This window comes from Schistocerca gregaria, chromosome 8 (assembly GCF_023897955.1).
Source record: "Schistocerca gregaria isolate iqSchGreg1 chromosome 8, iqSchGreg1.2, whole genome shotgun sequence".
NCBI classification, from domain to species: domain Eukaryota; kingdom Metazoa; phylum Arthropoda; class Insecta; order Orthoptera; family Acrididae; genus Schistocerca; species Schistocerca gregaria.
Genome location: NC_064927.1, coordinates 87,932,529 through 87,960,005, shown reverse-complemented (window position 1 = coordinate 87,960,005; position 27,477 = coordinate 87,932,529). Strand labels below are relative to the sequence as shown.

Genomic DNA, 27,477 nt, shown 5'->3' with positions numbered 1-27,477 from the left:
CAATGTAAGACATACAGAATGTAAACAGCTGCAACATGCATAATGATAGACAAAAAAGTTCTGCATTTTTTTCAAGTTAACTGATTTACACACATTCTGCCAGCTGGTTAATGTATTCAGTGTGCGATATGATCACATCTGGTAGCAATACGGGTCTGATGATGACTGGGTATGCAGTGAATGATGTCACCAATCTCCTGTTGCTGCAATAACGCCCATTCTTCCTGCACAGCTGCTTGCAGGTCTTGGAGAGTGGTTGGTGGATGCTGACACGATTCAACCCATCTCCGTAATGCATGCTCTAGGGGACTGAAATTGGGAGAAGGAGCAGGCCATGTCATGTATGCAGTGTCTTCTGTTTCCAAAGAAACACCAACCGTGTTCTATGAGGTGGAGCATTATCAGCAAGAAAGCTGGGCCCACAGAACCTCTCAACAGCTGCACGTGAGGACCCAAGATCTTGTCGCGATACCTGGCAGCAGTTAAACCATGCTGATTCACCCCTACAATTTCATGGAGGGGTATGTGAGTGGTCAACGTAATCCCTGCCCTCACCATTAGACTGAGCGCAAATTGTGACGCGTATAGCACATGAGAAGCGATACGACACTACAGCACGACGCGCGAGTTCCGCAAGTGTCCAACGCATATTGAGACACGTACACGTATCTGCACATGCCGATTGATGATGCTTTGTGCTGACAGAAATGAAATGCGAGCATGCTGTAATATTTCCCAAATGATTTTACAAAAATAATTCAGTAAAAATATTTCATTTTTACCTTGCTTGTAGCTTTATATGTCAGCGTCGTGGAGGAGTGCCCATCGTCTCTCTAATGGTCATACATATTGTGATAGACACATTTTAATAAGACACTATGCAAAATTTGAAAAATAGACGTCGCTAAGATTTCGTGTTTGGTGTGTACTACACCATATGTTGCTGCGTATGAAATGTAGCTAACATGTTGAATTTTTGTTTAAACTTGAGAGGTGGTCTCTATCTGCCTCCGATCTTGAGAAAATGGATCCTATGCAGTGCGCTCACTTGGGATCTCATGCCCACAAGAATGAAATACTCGCAACTTCCCTCATATCTCCTAAAGTCCTTGAGACATCGAAACAAAAATTTGGCGAATGATAGCACACAAGGAGAGAAGAGTAGTTCGCCTATTCATAAACACAGGGAACTTTCTAATCTATGGTGATATATCAGTACTTACACTTCCCTTTTTATTTTTTTCACTCCAGTGATTGTAATTTTTTAAGAGTTACTGACAGCTGTGGAAACGAGAGTTTCTTAGCACGAAAATAAACATGAAATTTCTTCTCTTATGTTACTGCAAACCAACACTATGAGGTTTTTATTAAGCTGTTGAGCTCTGTGATTGCCAATTACTTGTTTATTGAGACACTCTGTTTTAGAATTCTGCCGCAATAGCTGTAGAGAGATGACTTTGTGCAAATTACATTTTGACAATGGAAGTACAATTAAATGTTGTTACTCATAAATGGTGATGCTTCTTCAAATGAGAAAAGGTTAACAACTCGCGCAAAAATTAATTGCCAATTCTGTTGGAATTGTGGTTGAATCTCTGTTACCCATCATATTTTTAACACTGAACGACTAGAATGAACACTTACCATAGGATTTTATCCCTTCTCTTGATCTGAGCAGTATTCCTTCATGTGGAATGATAGGCACGTGTTGGATGCTGGTTACTCACCTATGGCATGCCAAACTGACAGTGTGTGATTGTGAATAAAATAGTTGTTACTGAGAAATACAAAAAAATTGATCTATCGCACAACACAGTGCTCAGTGTATTGTCAGCAGTGGAGGATAATGCGCGTGACAGGAATGCAGAAGCTAACCATGTGTGCCTTGTGAGCTGGAGTTCGAAAAACAGCCATGAAAGTAGATCTGCCTTTGTCAGCAGTACATTTCAACAAATTAAATATATCTAATCACCACACACTTTTAGGATATTCCTACTTTTGTGATAATACTGACCATTTTTTTTCATTTGTATAATTAGTTTATTAGTGCTGGTAATGTACACACAACAATTGAAATGCTTTTTCTCATCGTGGCGAGCCAATTAAAACATTGCTATTTGTGACTGCTTTTCGGCTGTTTCTATCTTGCAGTAAAATGTGATGTCCACATGTACGTAGTATAATGTCTCTTATTACATCCATATCCAAGTAAAGATAGTGGAACTTACGTACTTCATTGGACACATTTTACCAGAAGCACAAAGAGGTCATATCTGTGGAAATTACGCATTTTCGACTTTTTGAATTGGATTGTAGAGATATGTCAGCATAACAGGCAGCAAGTAGATAACCTTGTTTTACTTTCCTGCTTTGCTTCTAAATCACATGATTTTATAATATTCCTCAGTTCCTTATTCACTGCCTTCGCGATGAATCGTCTGTCCCTTCTTACAATTTGAAAAAATTGTGGAGGCAAAAGATATAATCCCAGTGGCTAATGGCCTACTAGTTACTGAACTGAGCATTGTTCTTGACGAAAGAAGAAACAAAACAAAAGAACTGTACAGATATTTCTAATTGAAAACTATTATGCTCTAACTAAAATAGGTGGAGCACTTAAATGGCGAAAAACAAAAGAGTATTCAATGATAATAAAATTCAGTATACCATAAGGCTATATTTTTCAGACGGGCAATACTTCCACTGCCCATATGTGCCATGCTGAAGTGAGAATATGGCAGGATTGTCATTCCGCTCCCCTCCTCACCTCTCCCGCAGTGCTCGTGTGGCACACGGCACGAGAAGCTGTGCCACAACCACAACGCCATGCGACCCTGCGCAGGTGCATGTCTCGTCCCAATATATGTGGTCCCATTTGAACCTGTGAAGTTAAAAGAACATGCACTGTGGTGCGTCGCGCCACACGTGGTATACGCATCTCAATTTGCGCGTAGCCTTACGGATTCTCCTCAGTACAAGTACCTTTCCACAATGTTTGGCTTGCTAAATTGTGTTCCCTATCTTCTCCAGATGTGAATCTGTCGAGAATCACTCTCCAGACCAAATCAGGACACATCTTTGAAAAAGATCATTTGCTCACTGTTTGACCATCCAGGTTGCATGTTGATGACTCCTCTCTAGATGTTTCCTCCTGTGAAGACTCATCAGAGGTACACACACCTCAGGTCTCCGAAAATAAAGGCCATTCTGCTGAAGCCTTCTGTACACTGTATGTCTCAGTACAACACGTCCAGTTGATGCTAGTTGCTGTGTAGTACTAAGATGGTACCATAGTGCCCTTACAGTCAAATAAAGGCACCTTTTTATGGTGTCATCTGTGGTCAGCCCTGCTCTGGTCTTGAGATAGTTTTGGTCTCCCTAAACTGTCACCACATCCGGGAAACAACGGAATGATTCACATTAATCCATCAGGCCACATAATTTTGTGACTGTTCTGCTTCCATCTTTCCGGTGGCCCTCCATTGCAGAGAGTTGTTAGGCATCTTCTCTGCACTGTATGTTACTGTGTACACTACAGTTGTGCATATGGGACTACTCGGCGAGCACTATCCCATTTGATAGGTGGCTGGTGTCTTCTTCGTTGGCACGGTTGTCCGTCGATCGGGATGCTGTCTTCCATCCAGAACACAATTGTATGGACATCTCTGACAGTTTGTATGTTTATATCACGGATGAGACATAGTATGGTGAAACAGCAGTTTGTTGCTGTAACACGTAATGTGCAGCTAACATAACATTACAGTGCTTGGAGGAAATGGGAAAGTGCAGCAAGCGTAATATTACCTTGTGTCAGTTACAATTACTATCAGTGGCATGGAAAGTATATTTATGACTCCCACTAAGTGTTTGTGGTCTACAAACATTGTAGTCTCTGCTGTGAGTGGCTTCACTGGAAAAATTCTTCCTTACTGAAACCTACGCTATTGCTGTTTACTTCGTAGGCTTTACCCGAAGTTGGAGTTATCTCTGTTTCGTGTGTTTTGTGCATTGTTGTGTAGATTTTGTGTACAAAATGTGTAGTGGAGAAGAGAAACGTTGGGAGCAAATGATTTACGAAGTCCTCGACGAGTCTGCAGATCACGAAAATGGAGTATTTGATGACGATTCAGATTATACGTCAACTGAAAATAGTGGTAAGTCAAGATTTGTTTGAAGCTGAGTTGCTGCATACATTTATCAACTTCAAACAAATCAACAGATTTTGTAGTTATCAATTTTTCTTCTGCAATTGTACCAGGAAACCTGTTCAGAATGGAAAGTGGTGTGAAGGTGCCTTTGATGGTGACTGGATCGATGCAGACGAAATTCCTTATGTAACTATATACAAAAGCCCTCATGGAGTGACACATGATGGAGCACTTGAGGAATCAAGTGAACCTTTAGATGTATTCTATTATGAGAAGGAAAGTCGCTACTCATCATATAGTACAGATGCTGAGTACATTGTTTAGATGTATTCTTTTGTTTCTTTGACAGTGCTCTAATAGCACCTACGAAGGAACAAACAAATTGGTATGCCAGGCAAAAACTTGCAAAGTTGAGGTCTGACAATAAGCTTCTGCCTAATTCAAGGTTCAAACAATGGAAAACAGTGACAAAAGCAGAAATGAAAAAATTGTTGCTATTTTTCTGCATATGACAATAAGTGAGAGATGAGACATGAAGAGTCACAGGAGCACTGATCCTGTTGTCAGCTGTAATTTTTACCCCACTGTTTTTTTAAGGGAGAGATTTATAAATATATTATCCATGTTTCACCGGACAACAAACGAGCAAAGAAGAAAGGTGAAAAAGGATATTGGTGTTCTTTATGTAGTTAGACCTCTCCTCATTACAATAAGAGAAAAATTTCTAAGTATGTATCCAGAAGGAGCTGTAACAGTCACTGAAGGAATTTGTCCCTTCAGGGGAAGGATGGGCTACAAGGTTTGTATGACCAGTAAACCAAATAAGTATGGTATGAAGCTATTGAAGCTGTATATCTTGGCTGAATCCAGAAGAGATTTTATATGGATTTTGAAGTGTACCGTCGAAAATATGAACAACAAGATAACAGTGCTTCTAGTGTTGTGATGAGTTTGACCAGCAAGGTGCTGGGTAAAAGGCACCCTGTGTATGTCGACTGTTTGTACAGCAGTGTACAGTTGAGAATACTGGTCTTGTTGGGACAGTAATGAAGAACGGGAAAGGACTGCTAAAAACACTAAAGGAGGCAAAGCTAAGAAAAGGGGAATAAGTTTTCTGCTTCAAAGAGAACACGCTTGCTGTGCACTGGAAGGATAAGGGGATGTTTGGATGACCAGAATGAGACACACAGCAACAATGGAGAGTATCACAACAAAAAAATCAACAGGAAAAAGTTAAACTTGCAGCAATTCTTGATTATAATCAACACAATGCTGGGGTGGACCTATTTGACCAACAACTCTCATGTGGTGCTCTGGACTGAAAACAGTGAAGTGATGGAGGAAACTGGCTTTTTACTGAATTGTAATGGCAGTATCAAAAGCCTGCATACTGCACAATTGTAACGAAGAAGAAACTAACAACAACAAATTTCATACAGATAATATATAAAAGATTGGTGCTGTAGAGCTTTTCTTGAGGCTCTGGAAAAGTAGCTTGACTCTAAAAGAAACACTTCCCTAATCATGTCACCATACCAGAAGGAATGAAAAAAAAATCGGTGAAAAGGAAACATTTTTAACAGGGAAGGCTGGGAGGAAGGGCAACTCATTTGAGTGCACCAAATGTAATGTCAGGCTGTGTATCTCTCCTCACTTCAAGTTGTACTGTATCGTGCTCCATTATGAACACTAATATTCACTTCTATCTTATGTTTTGTGTTATAAATATGGTGTGAAAAAGAATTAAACAGAAGGATCACGTGTATGTCAGTACTGGAGGTTGTCCTCCCACCCCCCCCCCCCTCCCCCCCACCCCCCGTGCAATAAGTAGTATTGAATCGAAATTTCACATGTGTATTTAGTTTTGAGACTATCAGTACCAAAATTATTGTATATGAAATAGAAAGTCCAAGAAATCTAGCAATGTTTGGAAATGCCAACAACAGATTTTTATACTTAAGTTACAAGTTCTCCAAAAACAGAAATTTCTGCCAGTCCGCAGGAAATAGAATAGAATCTTTATTGTCACACAACACGTTACGTACAATCATTTGATTGAAACATTCTTGACTCATCAATGAATAATTCTATGCCTACCTAAGTATACCTAAAACAAGATACATTTAAATAAAGGATATGGATGCCCCCAGAAACACATTACAACATAAAAAGATAATTACATGTCAGATTTCTTCCTTTTTCTTAAAATTTCCACAGTGGTTTGAAATCATTCTTTGGAAGTATTTTTCATGTTTGTTTCTGTAGTTTATAAATATGGATATATTTCAAAGACCACATACATCCATAAAAGTAATATATATGTTTCCATCTAGATATTTAGGTACATAGTTCACATGAAACATAGTTTATAAGTATGGACACACATAAAAAGAACATATATTTCCATTAAAAGGGAACATAAGCATACACACATAACTTAATGTAGAAAAAACAGGAAAAAAAGACATGTAATATCTCCTACTTGTCTTCCTCGTTTAAAAAAGCATCCACCCTGTAGTAGTATTTGCTTTTTAAATATTTTACAGTGTTTGCACTGGTGGATTATAGCTTGCAGCCCTTCAACTTGGAATGGATTTTATTGCTAAGCTTCAAAGCCATGTTGTTGTTGTTGTTGTTGTTGTAGTTGTTGTGGTCTTCAGTCCTGAGACTGGTTTGATGCAGCTCTCCATGCTACTCTATCCTGTGCAAGCTTCTTCATCTCTCAGTACCTACTGCAGCCTACATCCTTCTGAATCTGCTTAGTGTATTCATTTCTTGGTCTTCCTCTACGATTTTTACCCTCCACACTGCCCTGCAATACTAAATTGGTGATCCCTTGATGCCTCAGAACATGTCCTACCAACCAGTCCCTTCTTCTCGCCAAGTTGTGCCACAAACTCCTCTTCTCCCCAATGCTATTCAAAACCTCGTCATTAGTTACGTGATCTACCCATCTAATCTTCAGCATTCTTCTGTAGCACCACATTTCGAAACCTTCTATTCCCTTCTTGTCCAAACTATTTATCGTCCATGTTTCACTTCCATACATGGCTTATACTCCATACAAATACATTCAGAAACGACTTCCTGACACTGAATCTATACTCGATGTTAACAAATTTCTCTTCTTCAGAAACGCTTTCTTTGCCATTGCCAGTCTACATTTTATATCCTCTGTACTTCGACCATCATCAGTTATTTTGCTCCCCAAATAGCAAAACTCCTTTACTACTTTAAGTGTCTCCATTTCCTAATCTAATTCCCTCAGCATCACCCGACTTAATTCGACTACATTCCATTATCCTCGTTTTGCTTTTGTTGATGTTCATCTTAAATCCTCCTCTCAAGACACTGCCCATTCCATTCAACTGCTCTTCCAAGTCCTTTGCTGTCTCTGACAGAATTACAATGTCATTGGTGAACCTGAAAGTTTTATTTCTTCTCCATGGATTTTAATACCTAGTCCGAATTTTTCTTTTGTTTCCTTTCCTACTTGCTCAATATACAGATTGAATAACATCGGGGAGAGGCTACAACCCTGTCTTACTCCCTTCCCAACCACTGCTTCCCTTTCATGTCCCTCGACTCTTATAACTGCCATCTGGTTTCTGTACAAATTGTAAATAGCCTTTCGCTCCCTGTATTTTACCCCTGCCACCTCTAGATTTTGAAAGAGAGTATTCCAGTCAACATTGCCAAAAGCTTTCTCTAAGTCTACAAATGCTAGAAACGTAGGTTTGCCTTACCTTAATCTTTCTTCTAAGATAAGTTGTAAGGTCAGTATTGCCTCACGTGTTCCAGTATTTCTACGGAATCCAAACTGATCTTCCCCGAGGTCAGCTTCTACTAGTTTTTCCATTAGTCTGTAAAGAATTCCTCTTAGTATTTTACAGCTATGGCTTATTAAACTGATTGTTCGGTAATTTTCACACCTGTCAGCATCTGCTTTCTTTGGGATTGGAATTACTATATTCTCCTCTAAGTCTGAGGGTATTTCGCCTGTTTCATACATCTTGCTCACCAGATGGTAGAGTTTTGTCAGGACTGGCTCTCCCAAGACCGTCAGTAGTTCCAATGGAATGTTGTCTACTCCGGGGGCCTTGTTTCGACTCAGGTCTTTAAGTGCTTTGTCTAACTCTTCACGCAGTATCGTATCTCCAATTTCATCTTCATCTGCATCCTCTTCCATTTCCGTAATATTGTTCTCAAGTACATCGCCCTTGTATAGACCCTCTATATACTCCTTCCACCTTTCTGCTTTCCCTTCTTTGCTTAGAACTAGGTTTCCATCTGAGCTCTCGATATTCATGCAAGTGGTTCTCTTTTCCCCAAAGGTCTATTTAATTTTCCTGTAGGCAGTATCTATCTTACCCCCAGTTAGATAAGCCTCTACATCCTTACATTTGGCCTCTAGCCATCCCTGCTTAGCCATTTTGCTATTCCTGTCGATCTCATTTTAGAGACGTTTGTATTCCTTGATGCTTACTTTATTTATTGCATTTTTATACTTTCTCCTTTCATCAATTATATTCAATATTTCTTCTGTTACCCAATGATTTCTACTAGCCCTTGTCTTTTTACCTACCTACTTGATCCTCTGCTGCCTTCACTACTTCATCCCTCTAAGCTACCCATTCTTCTTCTACTGTATTTCTCTCCCCCATTCCTGTCAATTGTTCCCTTATGCTCTCCCTGAAACTCTGTACAACCTCTGGTTCTTTCAGTTTATCCAGGTCCCATCTTCTTAAATTCCCACTTTTTTGGAGTTTCTTCAGTTTTAATCTACAGGTCATAACCAATAGATTGTGGTCAGAGTCCACATCTGCCCCTGGAAATGTCTTACAATTAAAAACCTGGTTCCTAAATCTGTCTAACCATTATACAATCTGATACCTTCTAGTATCACCAGGATTCTTCCATGTATACAACCTTCTTTCATTGATATGGGGTATTTTCAAATAATGTTCTTCTGTGGCGAGGTAACATGCAATCTTGTTTGTTCCTTGTTCCATAAGCATGCGTAAAGGAATTTCCCTCAAAAAGACATGGCTTTTTTTTAATTCAAAGAGAAGTGTTTCATATATAAATATGGAAATGAGTGTCAGTATGTCAAGGGTTGCAAATAAAGGTTTGCATGAGTGTCTATTGTTTGTTCCAGTCATAGCTTCCTTTTTCAACTCCCCAGCATATTCAACAGTTTGTTTGGTCCTGAAGTGTACAATTTGTGTTTTTGTTAAGTTTGGTTTCCTAGCATAATTACTTATTCAATTTTCTAGTTCTTGAAGAGTCTGTTTTGTTTTTGTGCTAATTCTTCAGTGTTTCTACAGCAGACTACTGCTGTTGCGTCATCTGCATACAGAACAGTATCTGAAGTTACCTTATCTAGCATGTCATGTATATAATACAGAAATAGTAATGGACGTAGTATGGACCCCTGGGGTACACCTGCTTGCTTCCTCCCAACTAGAGCAAACTTTCTCGCCCCTTATGTTTCCTATTTTTGAGATATTACTTGAAGCAATCTAAAGATTTTGCATGGAAGCCATTAAGAAGCTATTTTGAGGAGCAGCTGCTAATGGTCTACCATATCAAATGCCTTACTGAGGTCACAGAAGATACCAGATGCACTCTCCTTGTTATCGAAGCATTTGCTTATTTTAGAGATTAGTTCATTAATAGTGTGCACCGTACTTTGGCCCTTCCTAAGTCCATACTGATTATTAAGAATAATGTTATGTTTTTTTGTTATATTTTTCTAGTTGGTTACTCACTACTCGCTCAGATATTTTCGAAATAATTGCTAGTATTGATACTGGGCGAAAATTTCCTATCTCCTCTTGTCTGCCCTTTTCGTGGAAAGGTCTAACTTCCACATACTTCAGCCTACCTGGAAAGCATCCCTCATAAAATGATTGATTTATTATGTGACAGAGTTGTAGTGCAATATTATCACATCCTGCCTTTATTATTTTTGTTGGGACTTCATCACATCACCCATGATTTGAGATTTTTTTGGGATTTTATAATGTTAGCCACCACATAGCAGGATACATGAGTGAATTTGAATTCAACTGATCTTTGTTGCTTTATATTGGGATTTGGGTGTGAAAAGTGAAATGTGGATGATAAATAGTTCGGACAAGAAGAGAATAGAAGCTTTTGAATTGTGGTGCTACAGAAGAATGCTGAAGATTAGGTGTGTAGATCACATAACTAATGAGGCGATATTGAATAGAATTGGGGAGAAGAGAAATTTGTGGCACACCTTGACTAGAAGAAGGGATTGGTTGGTAGGACATGTTCAGATGCATCAAGGGATCACCAATTTAGTATTGGAGGGCAGTGTGTAGGGTAAAAATCGTAGAGGGAGACGAAGAGATTAATGCACTAAGCAGATTCAGAAAGATGTAAGCTGAGGTACTTATTCAGAGATGAATAGGCTTGCACAGGATAGAGTAATTACTACTGCTATTACTATTACTACTACTATTACTACTACTACTACTATTACTACTACTACTACTACTACTCTGCAAATATGCTTAGAATTTGTAACTATTTCCTCATCTATTTCTAACGTGTCATTAAAACTCTGTTTTTATCTGCACCTATTTCACTCCTGACAATTTGCCATACAACTTTTGATTTATTTGTGGCATCTGATATGTATTTACTGTTTGGCATTTGTATTGTGTGATTGTGTTTCTACTCTACCAAATATTCTTTTGTATTTGTTTACATAGCTGACAAATTTTGCATCATGGTTGTTCTTTGCTTGCATGTGCAGTTTACTCTTTCTAATACTGGAGATCCTGATGCCTTCAGTTATCCGTGAGTTCTTTTTCTAGTTTTTGTCATGTGGTGTTATGAAGGGAAAGCATTCATTGAAAACACTCATGAATTCTGATACAAAAGAAATGTAGTTTGTGTTTACTAAGTACTGCTTGCTGAAAGGCCAGGATGTTTCATTTAGTCTTGAGACAAATGTATTCACATTGTCTTGGCTGAAGTTCCTCACTCGATTCACTATTACAGTTTTATCTAAATTTGGCAATGGGATAAAAAGGGTTGAATGGTCAGATATACCTAATTGTAAGAAGAACTATATTATCTATTCATGTTGCAGAAGATGCTGTTATTCTAGTGTACTCAATAAAATTTAATGTTAAGCCATTTTTAGATAACATGTCCTTCAGAGAAATGGAAAACCTGTCATTGGCTCTTACATTTAAGTTGAAGTCAGCACAAATTATGACCTTTTTACATAACTTTTCTACTTGCAATCTATACAGAGAGGTTTCAAATTTGTCTAAAAATGCACATGTAGAGTACTAGGCAGGGAAATGATATATACTAACAATTAATATGCCGTATTTCAAGTAATTAAAAGTATGCCAGACTTCAAAGCTTAGTGATTCTTCCACTAGAATGCACGATCCTTCAGAACCGTTTTTCTACATAAACCCGCTGCTAAATTGTAACCTGAAAGTGAGTTTATCAAGTTTATATTTTCACTTTTAAGCCAGTGCTCATTTAAGCATAAAACTTGTACAGAACATGTGTTCTCCAGAAGTACTTCGGGTTCATACAATTTGTTCATCATTCCTGCGGATAGACTGTCTATGTTAAGATGCATTATGAAATTATTACGAATTAAATCAAACAGAGAATCATTTAATTGGTCATAGAATGTGGCACATGAGTGGGTTTTTAATTCTAAATTGCATACCATTATTTTGTGTCTCACGGACCAAATTCCATGGGAATTGGTCCACTCTATTAGTTTCCCTGTGAAGGATCACCCAGCACAATAACACTTATTTCAAGTTTTGTTGACAAGAGAGATCTCTTCAAGAGCATTGCTTGTGTTAGAAGATAGCATCCTTTTACTGTAATTGTTGAGATATATTCCATGGTAAGTGAAACAGGCTCTTTAATAGTTAGTAATGTCTATCACCTTAACATTCACAAACTTGTCGCAGAAGTTTTTCAGCTTCAAATTAGTAAGTATAATTTCTTTGTTATTGCACGACCAGTCTGGTAAGTCATACCTTAGTGGCAATGTTGTTACGATGACATTGGTGAAATACAGGAACCGCAGCACTTTATGCACCTTCCTGATAAAGGCACCGGCTTTGTTCCAATAGATGTTATTAGCACCCTCTGTGAGCACAGCACAATTAGTCCTTACGAAATCAGAACATTCTTTAACACTCATTGCTACTCTATCGAAATTTGCTTGCGGTTTTACAATGCCAGAAACTTGCACACTGTCATTCACATTGTTTGCCAATAATTCCGGAATGTTTCATGCATGACTATCGCCAAATAGTTTAACTTCTTTATTTTTGGACCCTGTGTGTGTGTGTGTGTGTGTGTGTGTGTGTGTGTGTGTGTGTGTGTGTGTGTGTAAGGACACAAGATTCTTCTGCAACCACCAGTATATTATAAATTTGCTGAAGCAAATGTTAACGAACTGTTTGTCAACTTTACACGGGGTAGGAACACACACACTTATGTATATTCTGAAAGTGCTTCATTAAAATAACATGGTTAATTATCTACTACAAGCAAAGGTAGACTGTTGACAGACCGTTATTATTGAAGTTGAGAGTCCCATATGTTCCGTGGTGGTTAACTGAGATTCCATTTGGGATTACCAAAATAATACTGTCTCTCAGTTCCAACATGGCTGAATACACATTTTCTTTATTTCTTTCTTTTTTTCTCTCTTTTTTTTTCGTTTTTGTCTGCTTGTATTACGAAAACTTTTCAGGGTTCAGATTATTGTTCACTAGTTGCACACGAGTTTAAAATAGGTCACACTTGTATTCAATTAATACCACATTAAAATCACATTCGGCACTTAATAGCGGTGCCACAGTATTAGAGCACTACAAACTTCTGTTCACACAACATAACCAGTGACTCACTCAGACTCCAGGTCCACAGTGAGCAACAAAGCTAAAACTGTGGCGGCCATGCCCGACTGCATTCAATAGAGTAGGCACATCACTTCAAATGCCCAAAGATAATTTTATGTTGGAATGAAAGTGTTCTTACACTACTCTTTTGTAATGCTGGTTAGTTTAATGGAATAAGTTTCAGATATACATTGATTTTTGGGATTTCAGTGCATATTTATGACTGGTGAGCCTTTGCAAGTGAGCTTTGATATGTTGTGTAGAATTATCTTTGACAAACATGTTTTTCTTTGAGTTGGTGCAGATCCTTGGAGTTTGGCACCAGCCAGTTCGTTCTTTTTCATTGGTATGTGCTAACATATTGCACATGTGCTTGAATAAAATACTGCCAATCTCTTCTACAACTAACGCGAGTGTTATTCCTTGGTACCTACCCATCCAGAATTCCTACAAACGTGTTTCACCATTTTTGAACTGAAGCTTTATTAATCACGTTTCATTAACTAATGTTATCTGTCTGCAAATTTTTATAGGGTGAACTTTTTTGCATTCAATAACCAAATACTCTATGCACCTCTCACTTGGTGTGATTATAAATTTTGTCATTCATTTCAAAATTGCACAAAGAAACAGTTAATGACTGTTCCTGCTCACTATTAGCATCATTCAGGCACCAAGGAAGATCTGTGACACAGCAGCAGGGATGGTGGATGAATTGCACCTTTCTCAGGTCAATATGTTCTTTACTTTTAGGATGATATTCAGTTTTCAGGCAGTGAGTGGTTGACACAAACTGGACTGAATATTTGCTACTGTCCTATAGAGTGAAACAATTTTGTTATGTTAATGCAGAAAATGCCTCACCAAAAGAGAAATGTGATCTTTAACTGTAACCTTTTATTAACAGATATAACTTGATATGACAAGGTTAAGAAAATAGTATACATGGTCAACTCAGGGTGTTAACACTTTAGAGACTAGCCACTTAGAAGTATATTGGGCCTAGAAAACCAGCCATTTATGCCGTTATTTCAAATGTCACTGTCACATATGTAATTGATGGATTTTCAAGGGTAATACATAACGAAAAGGCCAAGCTTCAAGATTTATTTTTCGTATCTACTTTAGTTCTCTGCCAGATTACAAATTTTAAAATGTGGCAGCAAGTGCCATGAGAGTTACTGAGTACGTTTTACCTATCGGGTGTCCAAAATTTCTTTCTCGCTCAATAAACATGACGTATTTGTGGCAGAATCATAGCAAACTGCAAAACATAATGAGTACACACAAGAAATTATGTCAGTGTGATCATATTGGCAACAGCAGCTGTTAAATTCATGACTGTTTCTTTTGAAATAATTCTAGAAATTGACAACAGAAAGCAGCACTAATTGAGGGGCAGGTGGCAAGACATCCATACATTGTTCTCATACAAAATAAATCCAGTTTTCGAATGATAAGTGGCTCACACATTGAGAAAGTTGCAGCGTTATTTCTACCCAGGTGTGTTATTTTTTTAAAATTAAGTTGCAGCCTGAGCTATGCTCAGGCTTGGTCTCCAAAATGTTGAACTACATTGGCTTCAACATTTACTGATAAATGTATATATATGAAGGAACTATGCATTATCACCTAAAAAAGGTTGCATGTTTCATGTAAATACAGGTAATCTGTCTACCATCATCACCAGTATCAAAAAGCAGGTTTGTAACTTGTCACTTCTCAGTTCAGATATTGATTTTAAACTTGGCTGAATTGAAGACTGAAAATAACTGTGCCCGTAAAATACCACTTGTACTATTTCGACTGGCTGTATACTGTAATTGGGAAATGCTGTGCTGGTCAGTGATTTTTGTAGTAGGCTGCTAAATGTTGTATATAGAAATTCATTTTATTTTATTTTATTATTTATTTATTTACTTATTTATTTTTTGTGACAGAGGGATGTAGCAGAACTGCTTCAGTAGAAATTGATGTTTTTCTATTTTTCTATTTCATCTTCCTAACTTACGCTGATTGATTTATGGCTTGGGAATTTCTTTTAAACTTATAAGTACTATAGATGCTCAACTGAAAGTTAAAAAAGCAGACAGATGGTCACAAACTGATGAAGGGACGTTTCACTTGTGTGTCGCAGGTGTACTGGGCTGCAGCCGTGCATTTGTACACTCCGCTACCTTTCAGGCCGGGCAAAGGCAGCCTGGGGGACCTGTTTCGCACACACGTATTCTTCAATTGTGGGAATATTGGAAACTTCAGGTTCAGTAAGTAACAGTACTGCAATCATTCCACTTTGGTGTTTTCTTTTTAGACAAATATCGAGATGAACTTAAACTGAGAGACCACCCACATGAGCGGCTATCACTTGTCAACTTAGAAGTTGTTTATTTTTGTAACTTTTATATCTTTAAAGTGTCTAAAAAATGCATGATACTTAGTAATGCAGTTTAGTGTAAAATTATCATCAATATAATTCTCCTTCTCCAGTGAAAAAAATTCTAATTGTAAACCTTATGTAGAGGAGTCATTGAGTAGCAGACGTATACTTTTAGAAAAGACTGTTGGACATATTAGCTGTCATAATAAGTATTTGATTAGATGTAGAAAAAATGAAACACTCAAAAATATGGTCATAATTCTGATAGTGCAAATTTATGACTTTGTGAATTTACAGCTTTTAAACTTTTGTCCGCATTGGTTGTAACTTGCTCTGCCTCTCTGGAGCCACTTTAATGCAAGTGTGCCAAATCTGTACATAGGTGTGAGTAAGAAGTTTGTGAAATACTGTTTTGACATTGGGAACATGCTTCTTTCACTTTGTGGAAATGTGCAGTTTCTTACCTGCAGCTGGCATTTGAACTCTGTTTCCTTTGAACATTTTTATGTTGCGATTCACAAATGCAGCCCAAGTGAATGAAATGAATGAATGTGTCATTAAAGTAGCAGCCTGGTGCTGTTTAATTATTAACATTGCTGTTATGTATTATTTTATTTGTATTTTAAAACTGACACTGTTAAAATGTATTACATTTTCAGGAGAGGCACTATTCTTCAACACGATTGACAAAATTAAATTGTAAATCGAAAATCATTAACTTAATTTCGTAATAATTTGCCAGTTGCTTATGTTTTTCCATTTTTATTCTGAGTCGTATATATAGCTGTTGAATGTCAGTATGAGATTATTTTTAAAATAATATTTTGTATATGTGTACATGAGGTTGACATACTATGCAGTCATATCATTCATTACTTTTTGCATGGAATAACTTGTTTTGAAGTAAGATTTCAAAACACAGTGGGGAGATGTGTCCATGTCCCCTCTTCTTACCTTGCCTTCAACATCGCGTGAATATGAAGACTCTGCTTATCATTCCACTGTACAGTACTTTGAGCTCTAGCATTAGATGACTGCAATGTGATGGAGTGAGTGACAATTGGTATATGCAAAAATTTTAAAGCTGTACATTCAAAAGGTCATAACTGTGAACTATCAGAATTATGGCCCAAATTTTTGTACAGGATCAATTTCTGGATCTTATACCTTGCAAGTAAATTTTTTTCTCCTTAAAATATGAGACCAAGGTGGTGACATTTCACTGTTACGTAAGCAATGGTCTTTTGCAGGGTGGGTAGTAGGACGCAGAAGCAGGGTAGGGATGGGGGATGATGCTAGTGCAGCCTGTGGGAGTACTTAGGGATGTGATGGGGACAGAGTAGTGGGCTGACAGGTTTAGCATGAGAAAGGAAAAGGACTAAGCAATTGTGCTGATGGCAGAGGAGGTGAAGCAGTTCTTTAAGTCCACCATATTGTCATGGGCAGCACGCTCTGCTGCTGGATGGTCCAATTGTCTCTCAGCCATAGTTTAGCAGTGGCCATTTGTGTAGACAGACTTAGAATGTGGCAAAGTGGTTTCAGTTGGTTGGTGGATCACGTGGCTTCTTTGACAGGTGGATCTGCATTTGATGGGGCGGGAAGGGCTTGTGGCAGGACTGGAGTGGGTGGTGATGAGAGGATGTACTAGTCAGGTCTTGCACTTTTGTCTGTTGCAGGGGTACGAGTCATGGGGGACGCTTATCAACAGACAAACTAATAACAGATGCCCAAAATATTCTCCCTTCTAAACATACATGCACTTACTGAATCGTGTACTATTGCATCCACTCAAATACTCTGACAGTTTGCAATGGTTTTTGAGTCATTCGTGACATGATGATGAAGAGTTTCTATATCCGGGTGATCTGCTGCATAGCCTAATTATTTAAGGTGCCCCCAGGGATATTAATCGAAGGGATTCAGGGTGTAACGTGCAGACCATGGAACAGATTTTCCATTACCTATCCATCCGGCATATACCTGCCAGTGGGTCTCAAACATTGAGATTGAAATGTCCTGGAGCAATGTCATGCTTGAATGGCATTTCTTCTTAATCTCAATGGCACATCTTGTAGCAGGTCTTGGACATTGTTCTGAGTGAAGTTCCTGTAAACAGCACCTATAAGATGTGCTGGGAGAACACGTCACCCTACCAGTCTGTCACCTACAATTCCAACCCACACATTAATGTTGAACCTATGTTGAAGTCTAACTTGTTGTAGAAATTTGTTATTCTGTCTTTCCCAAACATTCCCACATTGGTCAACAAAACTGAAAACACACACAGGTCGGCAGTTTGTATGTTACAAACCATTGCCAAAAGAGGTATGGTGGGTGACTGGCAGGTGTAAGGCCCTGCACATGTTGAAGGGGTACACAAGTTGCTCCTCAAGTATCTTCCTTGCTGGACTTGGAGGTGTACCACACGACAGGGTCACTTCTTGAACAGCCCTTATAATGTGCTGTCCCTCATCGCGTGGTCTTCATCAGTCAGTAGTCTGTTGTGCTATAGATCCTTTTTAGGCAAGACGATGAAACACAGTGGCAAAGGGTGGAAGGGTGGAAGTGCTTTCTGCAGCCTCGTGCTTATTACCATTTGTGTGGTGCTACATAAAAGTTATGCCACCTGATCAGAAAATGAATAACCTGCCATGTTTTAACTCAGCACTTTCAGTTTAAGTTAATACTCTTTAGGACTCAGTGAGTCAGACAGGTGCATAGATAAGTGAAGTTGTTAGGCTGCTGAACATTAATTTTCATTAATAATTCAAAAACAAATAATTTTTGTACATAATTTTTTGTGAACTTTTTCCCTTGTTTTGGTATAAGGAACCTGTCCTCAAAGTTTCTAAAAATATTTGTTGAGCTCGATTAGTTACACATGTGCATGTATCCCATTCTGTTGCTGCTTGTTCTTAACTATTCTGCCATCTCCACTGCTTTCTGTGTCTGTTGTCACCGTTTGCCATTACAAGAAGCTGCACTTTCATGGAAGTTTGGAGATTTGGTGTGTTTGTGATTTAAAGTATCAGGATATGGGATATTTGTTAAAATCAACATTTGAGAGTAGTTGGTGGTGTAATACTTCAAACTGGGCATTTTTTTACTGTTTATGATAACAGAAATAGCATATCTAACCATATTAGTTTAGAGCCTTATGTTAAAATAAATCTTATTTAACTTCTAAATTATGACACAGAATTGCTAGTGAGTACTTACACTTTTGGAAGGGGAAAGGTGAAATAGTGCAAAAGTAAGACACACGTTATATGACTTTGGAAAAAAACAGTTCCTCCATAAAGGAGGAAGATCACCCACTACATGTGTGTGTGAATGATGTGCCCTTCTTTTCAACATTTCAACATCTTTCATAAAACAAACAGCAGGTTTACATTCAAGCTGATGGAGTTGCAATGGTAAAAGCAGACATCGGGTAAGAAATGACTTCATTGGTCACATGCTGCATTTTGGATTTTATCCATCATCAGATATCCAGGAGTGATTACTGCACATAGATATGGGGCTGCAAGTTGTATATGAAACAGAAAATTCGCAGACTAGACTGTAATCTTTCTCAGTTAATGGTGTTAATGATATAAAGACAAAATATTTTTATCAGTCAGTCTCAAGACAATTTGACTGTGACACAGTTTCGATTTTTTGATCAAAGCGAGTGATTTTTGTTTCAGCGGAGGATTATCAGCGCAACTTCGAGCAGTTGGCAAACAACTTGAGATCAGCGTACGGACTCGGTGTGGCATTGAGGATAGGGCAGGTGGCTCGACTTGAGCTGAATTACTGCATACCAGTCCGCATTGCTGCTGGGGATCGACCGTGTTCTGGAGTGCAGTTTGGCGTCGGTGTAAATTTCTTGTAGAATATGATGTTGTTGTGACTCCTCTGTGGGGCATTGTTGCAGCAGTGCGTGTACAAGCTCTTGAAATATAGTTTAGTTTCTGAGCTATAACTGGTGTTATATTTTATCCTGTGTTGAACTATTACAAATAAATTGTTACTCCATCAGTTCTTCACTTTCCTTCTGTCTGCAGTTTAACAGTTAGATTACTCTTATTGGTTTTAATTTTGATGTCTTTCTGTAACATCCTTTTGACACTTTTGCACTAACAGTTTCCATTTTTTTCAGTTGTTGACACTTTTTGTGGTATGAGATTCAATATGTTTTATATCCTTGAAGTGTAGTTGTCGTTTCATGGTTTTGGAAGTGTGTGTTAGCTATTGTAGCTTTAGCTGCCCAGAATGTGTGTTGATCGAATCATGATTGAAGGTACACAACGTAGTAGCAACCTCACAAATTCTCTTCAATAGCCGGTAAATGATATGTGATTCACACTTCACATATTTTCAGTAACAAACCATGAAAACGGAGACTCTCGAAACCTGCATTGTAATGTTGATGCTGCAGTGAGAATGCCTTCTGTAGAGCACAATTAAACAGCTATAACACCTCTTTTTTTCCAACCATGTATACTTTCCCTTTTTATAGGTAGTAACTAAGGAAGTGGTCTGCATGATCTATTTACTTCATGTATTTATTATAATCCAGGTTTTGGATTATGTGATCGATTTTTCTACATGTGTTCTGTGTGGCAACTTAATTTTCATTATGTATGATAGAAATTATTTGTATCATTTTGGTCTTCGATGCTCTCCATAATTGTGCGAGCGGTTCACCCATTTGTTAATATTTAGTTTGAAACACATTTCATTTTGCATTCTTTAACTTTTTCAGAAATTCTATGTTTTGTTGCAGTGATCCACAAACCCGAATTTTCTTTGTAAGCTTATGCTCCACAAATTCTAAATTGTTCTGGTAATTATCCATGTGTAGATGATTACTAGAGACCGGATTATGTGCATGTGCATATTTTAACTAAAAACCAGTGACGGTGCATAATTCTGCCCTATGTTTACGATATTTTAAAAATTTAGACGGGTGCTCTCTAACTCAATCTAGTTTTGATGTCTCACAGATTGGTCGTGACCTAGAACTGCATGCAATGTCTAATCAAGAGGCCACTGCCTAGCGAAATCATTGTAGAACAGGAACAGGAACAGGCAGACAGTCACTCCTCCTGCGCCAGCATCCCTGGGTAATCCCCTCCACTGTCATACCTTCTGCGTCGGCAGAATTAAATTAAACTACACAAGCTTTTAGTCACATGTTCATTGTTTCAGTTTAGCTTTCTATTTACTTGTACACAGTTGAACATGTTTACAACGTGTAGTGTGTGACTTATGTGCCATGCTGGCAACAAATTTAACGCCATTTGTGGATAGCTGACCATACTGGAACATTTACATTTGACAAAATTGATTTATATTGTCGAGTTTGCGAGAAAAATGTTTCGTGCAAAAAAAATTTTCAAATAGACCAGCATGTCAACACAAGTCTTCGTATCGCAGGAAGGCAGAAGAAAGGACTACAACTACTACTTCTGACAACAGCAAGTTGCAGTAGCGGGGATTTGTCCAAAGGTAACCAAAAAAGTCGGTTTAAAATGGATCTGTGTGAAGCATTCATTGCAAGCAATATTCCTCTTCACAAACCAGAGACTGAAAATAGTGCTAGACAGTTGTAAGGTTCCTTTGTATTTAACACACTCCTGGTTTGACAAATTTACAAACCCTGTCCTCAAAGGCTTCCTTCACAAACATTGCTTAAATCAAAATATACCAGATGAATCAACATTGCATAAAAATTACATATCAAAAATTTACATAAATGATCTGGAAGAAAGACGCAATGAACTCAAGGACAGCATTATCTGGATCTCCGTTGACGAAACTACAGACAAGTGACCATTTCATCGCAAATTTAATTGTTGGTGCTTTAAAAGACGAGCCTCCTTCTTCCTATTTAATTTCCTGCAAAGAACTTGAAAAAGTAAATCATTCTATGATCATCAGATTTGTGAATGAGGGTATTAAAAATATTTCCAGAATCTTCTGCAAATTAAAGGGAGTTTGTGTTTCTTTCAGATGCTTCCTCCTATATGATCAAAGCAGAAAAAGCCCTCTGTGTATTTTATCCAAGTTTGATTCATGTGACTTGCTTTGCTTATGGAGTACATCGCCTTGCTGAAGAAGTATGTCCCACGTTTGAGAATGTAAATGACCTGATTACAACCACAAAGAAAGTGTATCTAAAGGTTCCTGCTCACGTCAGGACCTACAAAGAAAAGTTAGCAAATGTGCCTTTACGTCCCAAACCAGTGGTAACTCATTGGGGTACATGGGTCCAAGTTGTATAGTTTTGCATTTAACATTTCGAGGCCAGTAGAGGGGTAATGCAGAGGCTTTGGCATTTTGCCAGTGCAGGGAAGATTTTAATGATTCCGATATCAAAAAAGACATTGATGTGATTAGCACCCATTTTCCCCATATACCTGCAAGTATTAAAATGCTTGAAACTCAAGGTTTGGTATTGAATAAATCTATTCAATTAATGAATAAAATTATTCTAATTAACTCATTGTCAGAGGTATTCCCAAGAAAACTTAAAGAAAAGTTTGAAAACATTTTAAACAATAACCCAGGCTTTGGACTCTTGTACGAAATAGATAGTTTTATTAATGGGGTGGGTTAACTTTTACCAGAAACAATAAGAGGTCACCCAAATTCAAATACTGCCCACTTACCTTAGTTGATGTAGAACAGTCCTTGTGCGCTTATAAAAATGTTCTGAGTGACCGTAGACACAATCTAACTATTGAACATTTGGAACAGTACTTGGTTGATTATGTTCACAATAGTAGACAAATGTAAAATTGTAAATGATGCTTTGGTCCAATAGTATTAATTAAAAGTTAATGCTGTTCAAAAAAACTTCATAATTGCATGTTGTTTTTTAAATAAAATATTAGGGAGTTTCTGAGCATGCCCCTCTACATGTGATACATCACGAAGTTGTGACTCACTTTTATTGCATCTGCTTGTTATCAACAACAGTAGCAAAGAAGGAACAATTCTTGAAACATGGTACACGTCCCCATTTTGCAAATTTTTAGAAAATTATCCCAGAAAGGCTTCCTTCCTAACCTGTACCAGGAAGTATTCAGAGAATATTAGCATTCTAAATGCACCGATTTTTCACGTGGCCAGCGCTCTTCCTCGTAATTGATATGCTCAGTTTCATCTTTGAGATATAATGCGTGCAGTAACTACTATGTTTTTTTATTATTGGGTCTTGCATGTTTCGACACTGTTCATGCATTTTTAAGCATTTTCACGCATGGATATTTTAAGGTTTTTTTTATTTTTATTTTTTTTTTTAAATCCGGAGTAAATTTCAGTATATTTTGAAGGAGGGAATATATCCCATTATGGAATCGCACAGCATCTGGACAAATATACCATATTTTATAATTTTCGATGGGCTATAAACTATAAAACATAATTGTCCATGCCATGGTATCATCCCTTCATTGATCAAGGTGTTTTGACCAAGATAAAGTTTCCTGAAACCATAGAGAAATAATCAATTATAGTTTGCACCCTGAAGAGTCAGCATTATCCAGTTTATTACTGTTACCCGAAAAGTGTACAAATCATAATATTTGTCGAAATCTATTATGAGAGATTGTTTTGCAAAATATTGGTATTTCCAATAATGGATTTGTCGACCAATAAGTTTTCAACCCCCCCCCCCCCTTTCTCTTTAAGAATTACAAACGCAAAACATTTTCTAAGTTTGGCTGCCTTCATGTCGACAAATTTGCCACTTTTTTGTCTCTTTTTTTCCTTCTGATATTGTTACCTATACATTTTTTCACTAATAGGTTCAAACAAATAATTCAATGACATCCTCAATTTCTGTATATCTCTAGAAAATATGTTAGGACCCAGAGATCCTTCAGATTCATTATTGGTCCTCAGTAAATCCACATCTGACCAATCTGCACTGCAATCATCATCCGATTCTTTTGTCTCACTTGGTAATGGTAGCGTTGGGCAGATTCTCAGTGTACATATTTCAGAAGCATCGGAAGATTGTGTTTTTTTTGGCAATGTAATGTCTTCTGTTTCTTCATAATCCTTAGATTTGTCCACTGGGGTGAACTGTCAACACCCTGCTTTACGTGAAAGTCTTTGAAAGGCTCTGAAACTGGGTGCTTCATGTCAGGAAGAAAACGAGTGGAAACTGGTGACTATCATGACAATGTGCCATCTTATACCTCCTTCAGTGTTAGCGAGTTTCTGACCAGGCACTGCGTGGCAATACTACCCCAGCCACAATACAGACCTGATTTGGCATCAGCAGACTCCTTTTTGTTTCCTCAAATAAAGAGAAGCTAGAGAAGCTTAAAGAGCTGATATATACCGTGAATACCACCGTGGTGAGGTGTCTGAAGGAGGTTCCCATCAACATGTTCCAGGAAGTCTGTCAGAGCTGGCAGAATTGCTGAAAAAAGTATATTGATACCCAATAATGCTGTTTTGAAGAGTGCAAAACATTTGTATTATTATTTTCAATAAATTGTTCTTTGTGGACTTACTCAACTTATTTTCTGCACACAGCCTGTACATAGTAAATGTGTGTTATTCTGCAATACATTTATTGACAGCAACAATGTGGATGTTATAATTCAGCCACCTACCCTCATCCACCTCTCAATAGACATTGCAGATTTTAAAATTACAACAGCAACAATACCATAAAATGAAGTAAAATAGAACACTTTCTTTTGTCGAATGGTTTCTCCAAATTAACTCAATTACAACTATAATCTTTTATGTCCAAAATCATGATGACCTTGTAGCCTGTATGTTTCTTGTACATTTAAATTTAGTTTTTATGTAAAAATCATGTATCCTATGTTACCCTGCAGAATGGGGTAACATAGGACACTGATCTTTTATTTTACAAAAACTGTTTTTGCAACAGAAGAGTAATGAAAGTTATTAAAAATGAAATAATTTGCAAGAAGAAAGAATTTTGTGTTGTTTAATTTTGAATCAGTGGTATAATTTCAAATTTACATTAGTACAAAATTTAAACAGATCACAGTTCAAATTTAAACTTGTGGTGTCCTCATGACACACTTATTGGTGTCACTAATGCTGTTATTGATGTAATTTCCACTGCCATCAAATAATCATCATCTGGGAAAATATATATTTTAGTGATTTCCCCAAGAACTTGACCTGAAGCTTTCCCTGATCATGTACTTTTGCACATGTGCATAAAACTTTTCATATTCCTTCCTAGTGTCCTTGGTGTACACAAGTTTCCAATTACAAATGTACCTACAGGCATACACCTTGGAGAAAACGTTGTATTTTAAATGACAATTGGTTTTCTTCATTTTCTCCTGCTGACTCCTCTTCAGATGTTTCAAGAAACAATATGCTACCATCTGAATCAGTCATGAACTGAATACATGTCACATTCAACACTAAATGATGTGTCTGTTTTCTTATCTTTGTTGCTTTTGACATGTTTCCTTGAAATCTCAGGAACTGTAGGTGTAGTGCAATTCCTTGGTGATATAGTTTTTCCTGTCAGGACACCTGTTCTTTTCCTTTTATTTTGCAAGCACTGTACTTCTTTTCTTCTGGTACATTCAAGAAAATTTTCTAAGATTTGAACCGATTGAGACTGATACTTTTGAGTGCAAACAATTTTCTCAGCACTTGTTACCTGTCTGTAGCAATAACATCTGTACTTCCAAGTATTGATTTCATATTCTTTTCACAATTGATGCCAAGCTTATCATGACATTTCTTTAGCCGTCCAGGACATCTACCTTTTGGTATACTACTCCTGTTCTTCTGTTTCCAGTCATCAGTTGCAGCTTTCCACTCAATTTTTAAAGGCCTGAAAAATGCAACATTAAGTGGTTGGCATATGGTTGTGCTGTGGAAAGGAAGGAAAGCAAATGTGATGATGGCATTCTGACATTCAGATTTTATCTTTGCTGATATACGGCTGCTTAGATTGTCTACCATTAAAATTTTTGGAGATTCAGTGACAAATTGCTTGAAATGAGCCAAACTACCAATCTGAAACAGTGTTCATAAACTTTCATTCTGAGCCAACCACTTTTGATTTTGTTATTATCTATTTGTTTTGGGCCGCCTCCTGTTCAGCTGCTGTACAGATTTTCTGCTTTATATGTTACACAGGGAGGCAGCAGTATCCCTCTAGCTGTTCCTGAAATATGAGTTGGTCAGTTAATAATTCTTTTGGGATGTTGGCAGCAAAGTCTAATCATAGTTTACAGTGAGATAAATTTCAACCTTCAATGATAGTTGTAATTCATCAAAATATTGATTTATTATTTTAGAAATGACTTGAGAGTTTGATCATTGTAAATTCTGAGTCAATCTTTGTGAGAATTTTTGTTTGTCATGACATAAGAATCATAAAACCCCATCTCCTTCAACAGGACACATTAATCATCTTCAGAAGTTGTGTGAAGTCTTCCCTCTTTTCCACTCCTTACAGCATATACATGATGGTCTAAAGTGGATCTGGTGATTTTGTATAAGTCAGTGGCTCCTCTTAGAGATATGCCTTCATTTGTCACTGTATCAGTCATTTTTTTGTAGTTCATAACTGAGATCACAATATTTACATGACCAAGGCTGCCTTTTTGACTTTCTAGGCATAATTATTCTCCTAAAATAGAAAAATAGTATCAATATGTTGAAACTGTTCTTACAAGTAACAATGGCGGCAAAAATACGACTCTCAAATAACAAGGGGTGACATAGGAAGCTGTCCCATGTTACTTCATCATTGTTACTTGAAAGTATTTTCACATGCAGCATTACTTGTGTTTGCAGCACTGAACTTCCAAATGTACCAGTGTTACATCAATATTTGAGGTAATGTTATGAAAGCGTTGAAACTGACTCAATAATGGTCAGTTCAGGACAACCAAAGTTTCTTGGTGCATATTTCAAAAGTAATTTAAACACCTGACATTAAAAAATAAGTTCAAACTGCACCTTTAACAAATTCAACAACTCCTTATTTCTAAATGTACCAGCACTTTTCTGACAATGTTCTTGTAATGTAAACAATATTTCTAGGACACCAGTACAGCTAAAACATGCACTTAGCACAATCAGTGTCAAAGAGGCTTGTGTTACCTAGCTGTCCTATTTCACCACATTTTATGATGATGATAATAATAATAATAATAATAACAGTAACAAGAACAACAGCAACAACAACATATGTCGCTTCACATAACACTTTTGAACTACAATGCTTTTTTTTTTCTTGCCTTATGTGGAAAACTTAGTTCCCAAAGACCAGCCAAGTATAATACTGTGCTAGTAATTATGATCCAATTTCTCCGGTTCCTTATTTCCAAAGTAATTATATGTTGTGTACAAAAGCAAATATGTCTGCATTTTTAAAATAATAATAACTTGACTAATTCTCAGTATGGTTTCAGGCCCCAACTCTCAGCAGTCAAAGCTGCTGGAAGTGTTATTTCTTTTGTGCAAGCCTTTTTGAATCAAAATTATCTGGTTGTAGGAACAGCAACATCCCTGACCAGTGAGAGCAAGTGTGTGGCATCTATATGGCTATTCAGGGCATGCAGGGGCTGTCAGGGGCTCTTGACTTCTTGTTGAAATATAGTGACAGTGACCATTTTGCTAGAACCTGCATTAATTGAGAGTTGCACATTGTGAGAGGCTGTGACAATGTCACAGCTTGCACAAGGGCATCCTCAATGTGTTCAAAGGCTCATAGCATATCTGGCACCTACACTCATGCTCATAAATTAAGGCTAATTGCAGAATGTGGTGCCATACAACATGGCACTACATTAAACTGGCGCTAAGAGCATAGGCACATAGGGAACACATACAACACAGATCTGCAAGTCCAAGGTATTGGTGATAAGTTGAGAAAACCATCCCGAAACACATGTACTAAAAACACCACTGTTTCCTGCTCATGTACCCTAACATCAATATGAGATATGATCACCATGCACATCTACACAGGCCACATAACAGGTTGGCATACTCTAGATCAGGTGGTCGA

The 27,477-nt window shown here is 37.6% G+C and overlaps 1 protein-coding gene across 1 annotated transcript in view; it reads left to right on the top strand.

The window, feature by feature from the left end:
* The window catches only part of LOC126285341 (sorting and assembly machinery component 50 homolog B), a 110,764-nt gene extending 91,292 nt beyond the window's left edge, over positions 1–19,472 (top strand). The window contains exons 9-10 of the mRNA XM_049984657.1: positions 15,210–15,336; positions 19,139–19,472. Coding sequence (XP_049840614.1) covers positions 15,210–15,336; positions 19,139–19,326 — 315 coding nt within the window. The 3' untranslated portion in view covers positions 19,327–19,472. The remainder of the gene's footprint in view (positions 1–15,209; positions 15,337–19,138) is intronic.
* Positions 19,473–27,477: the final 8,005 nt, after the last annotated feature.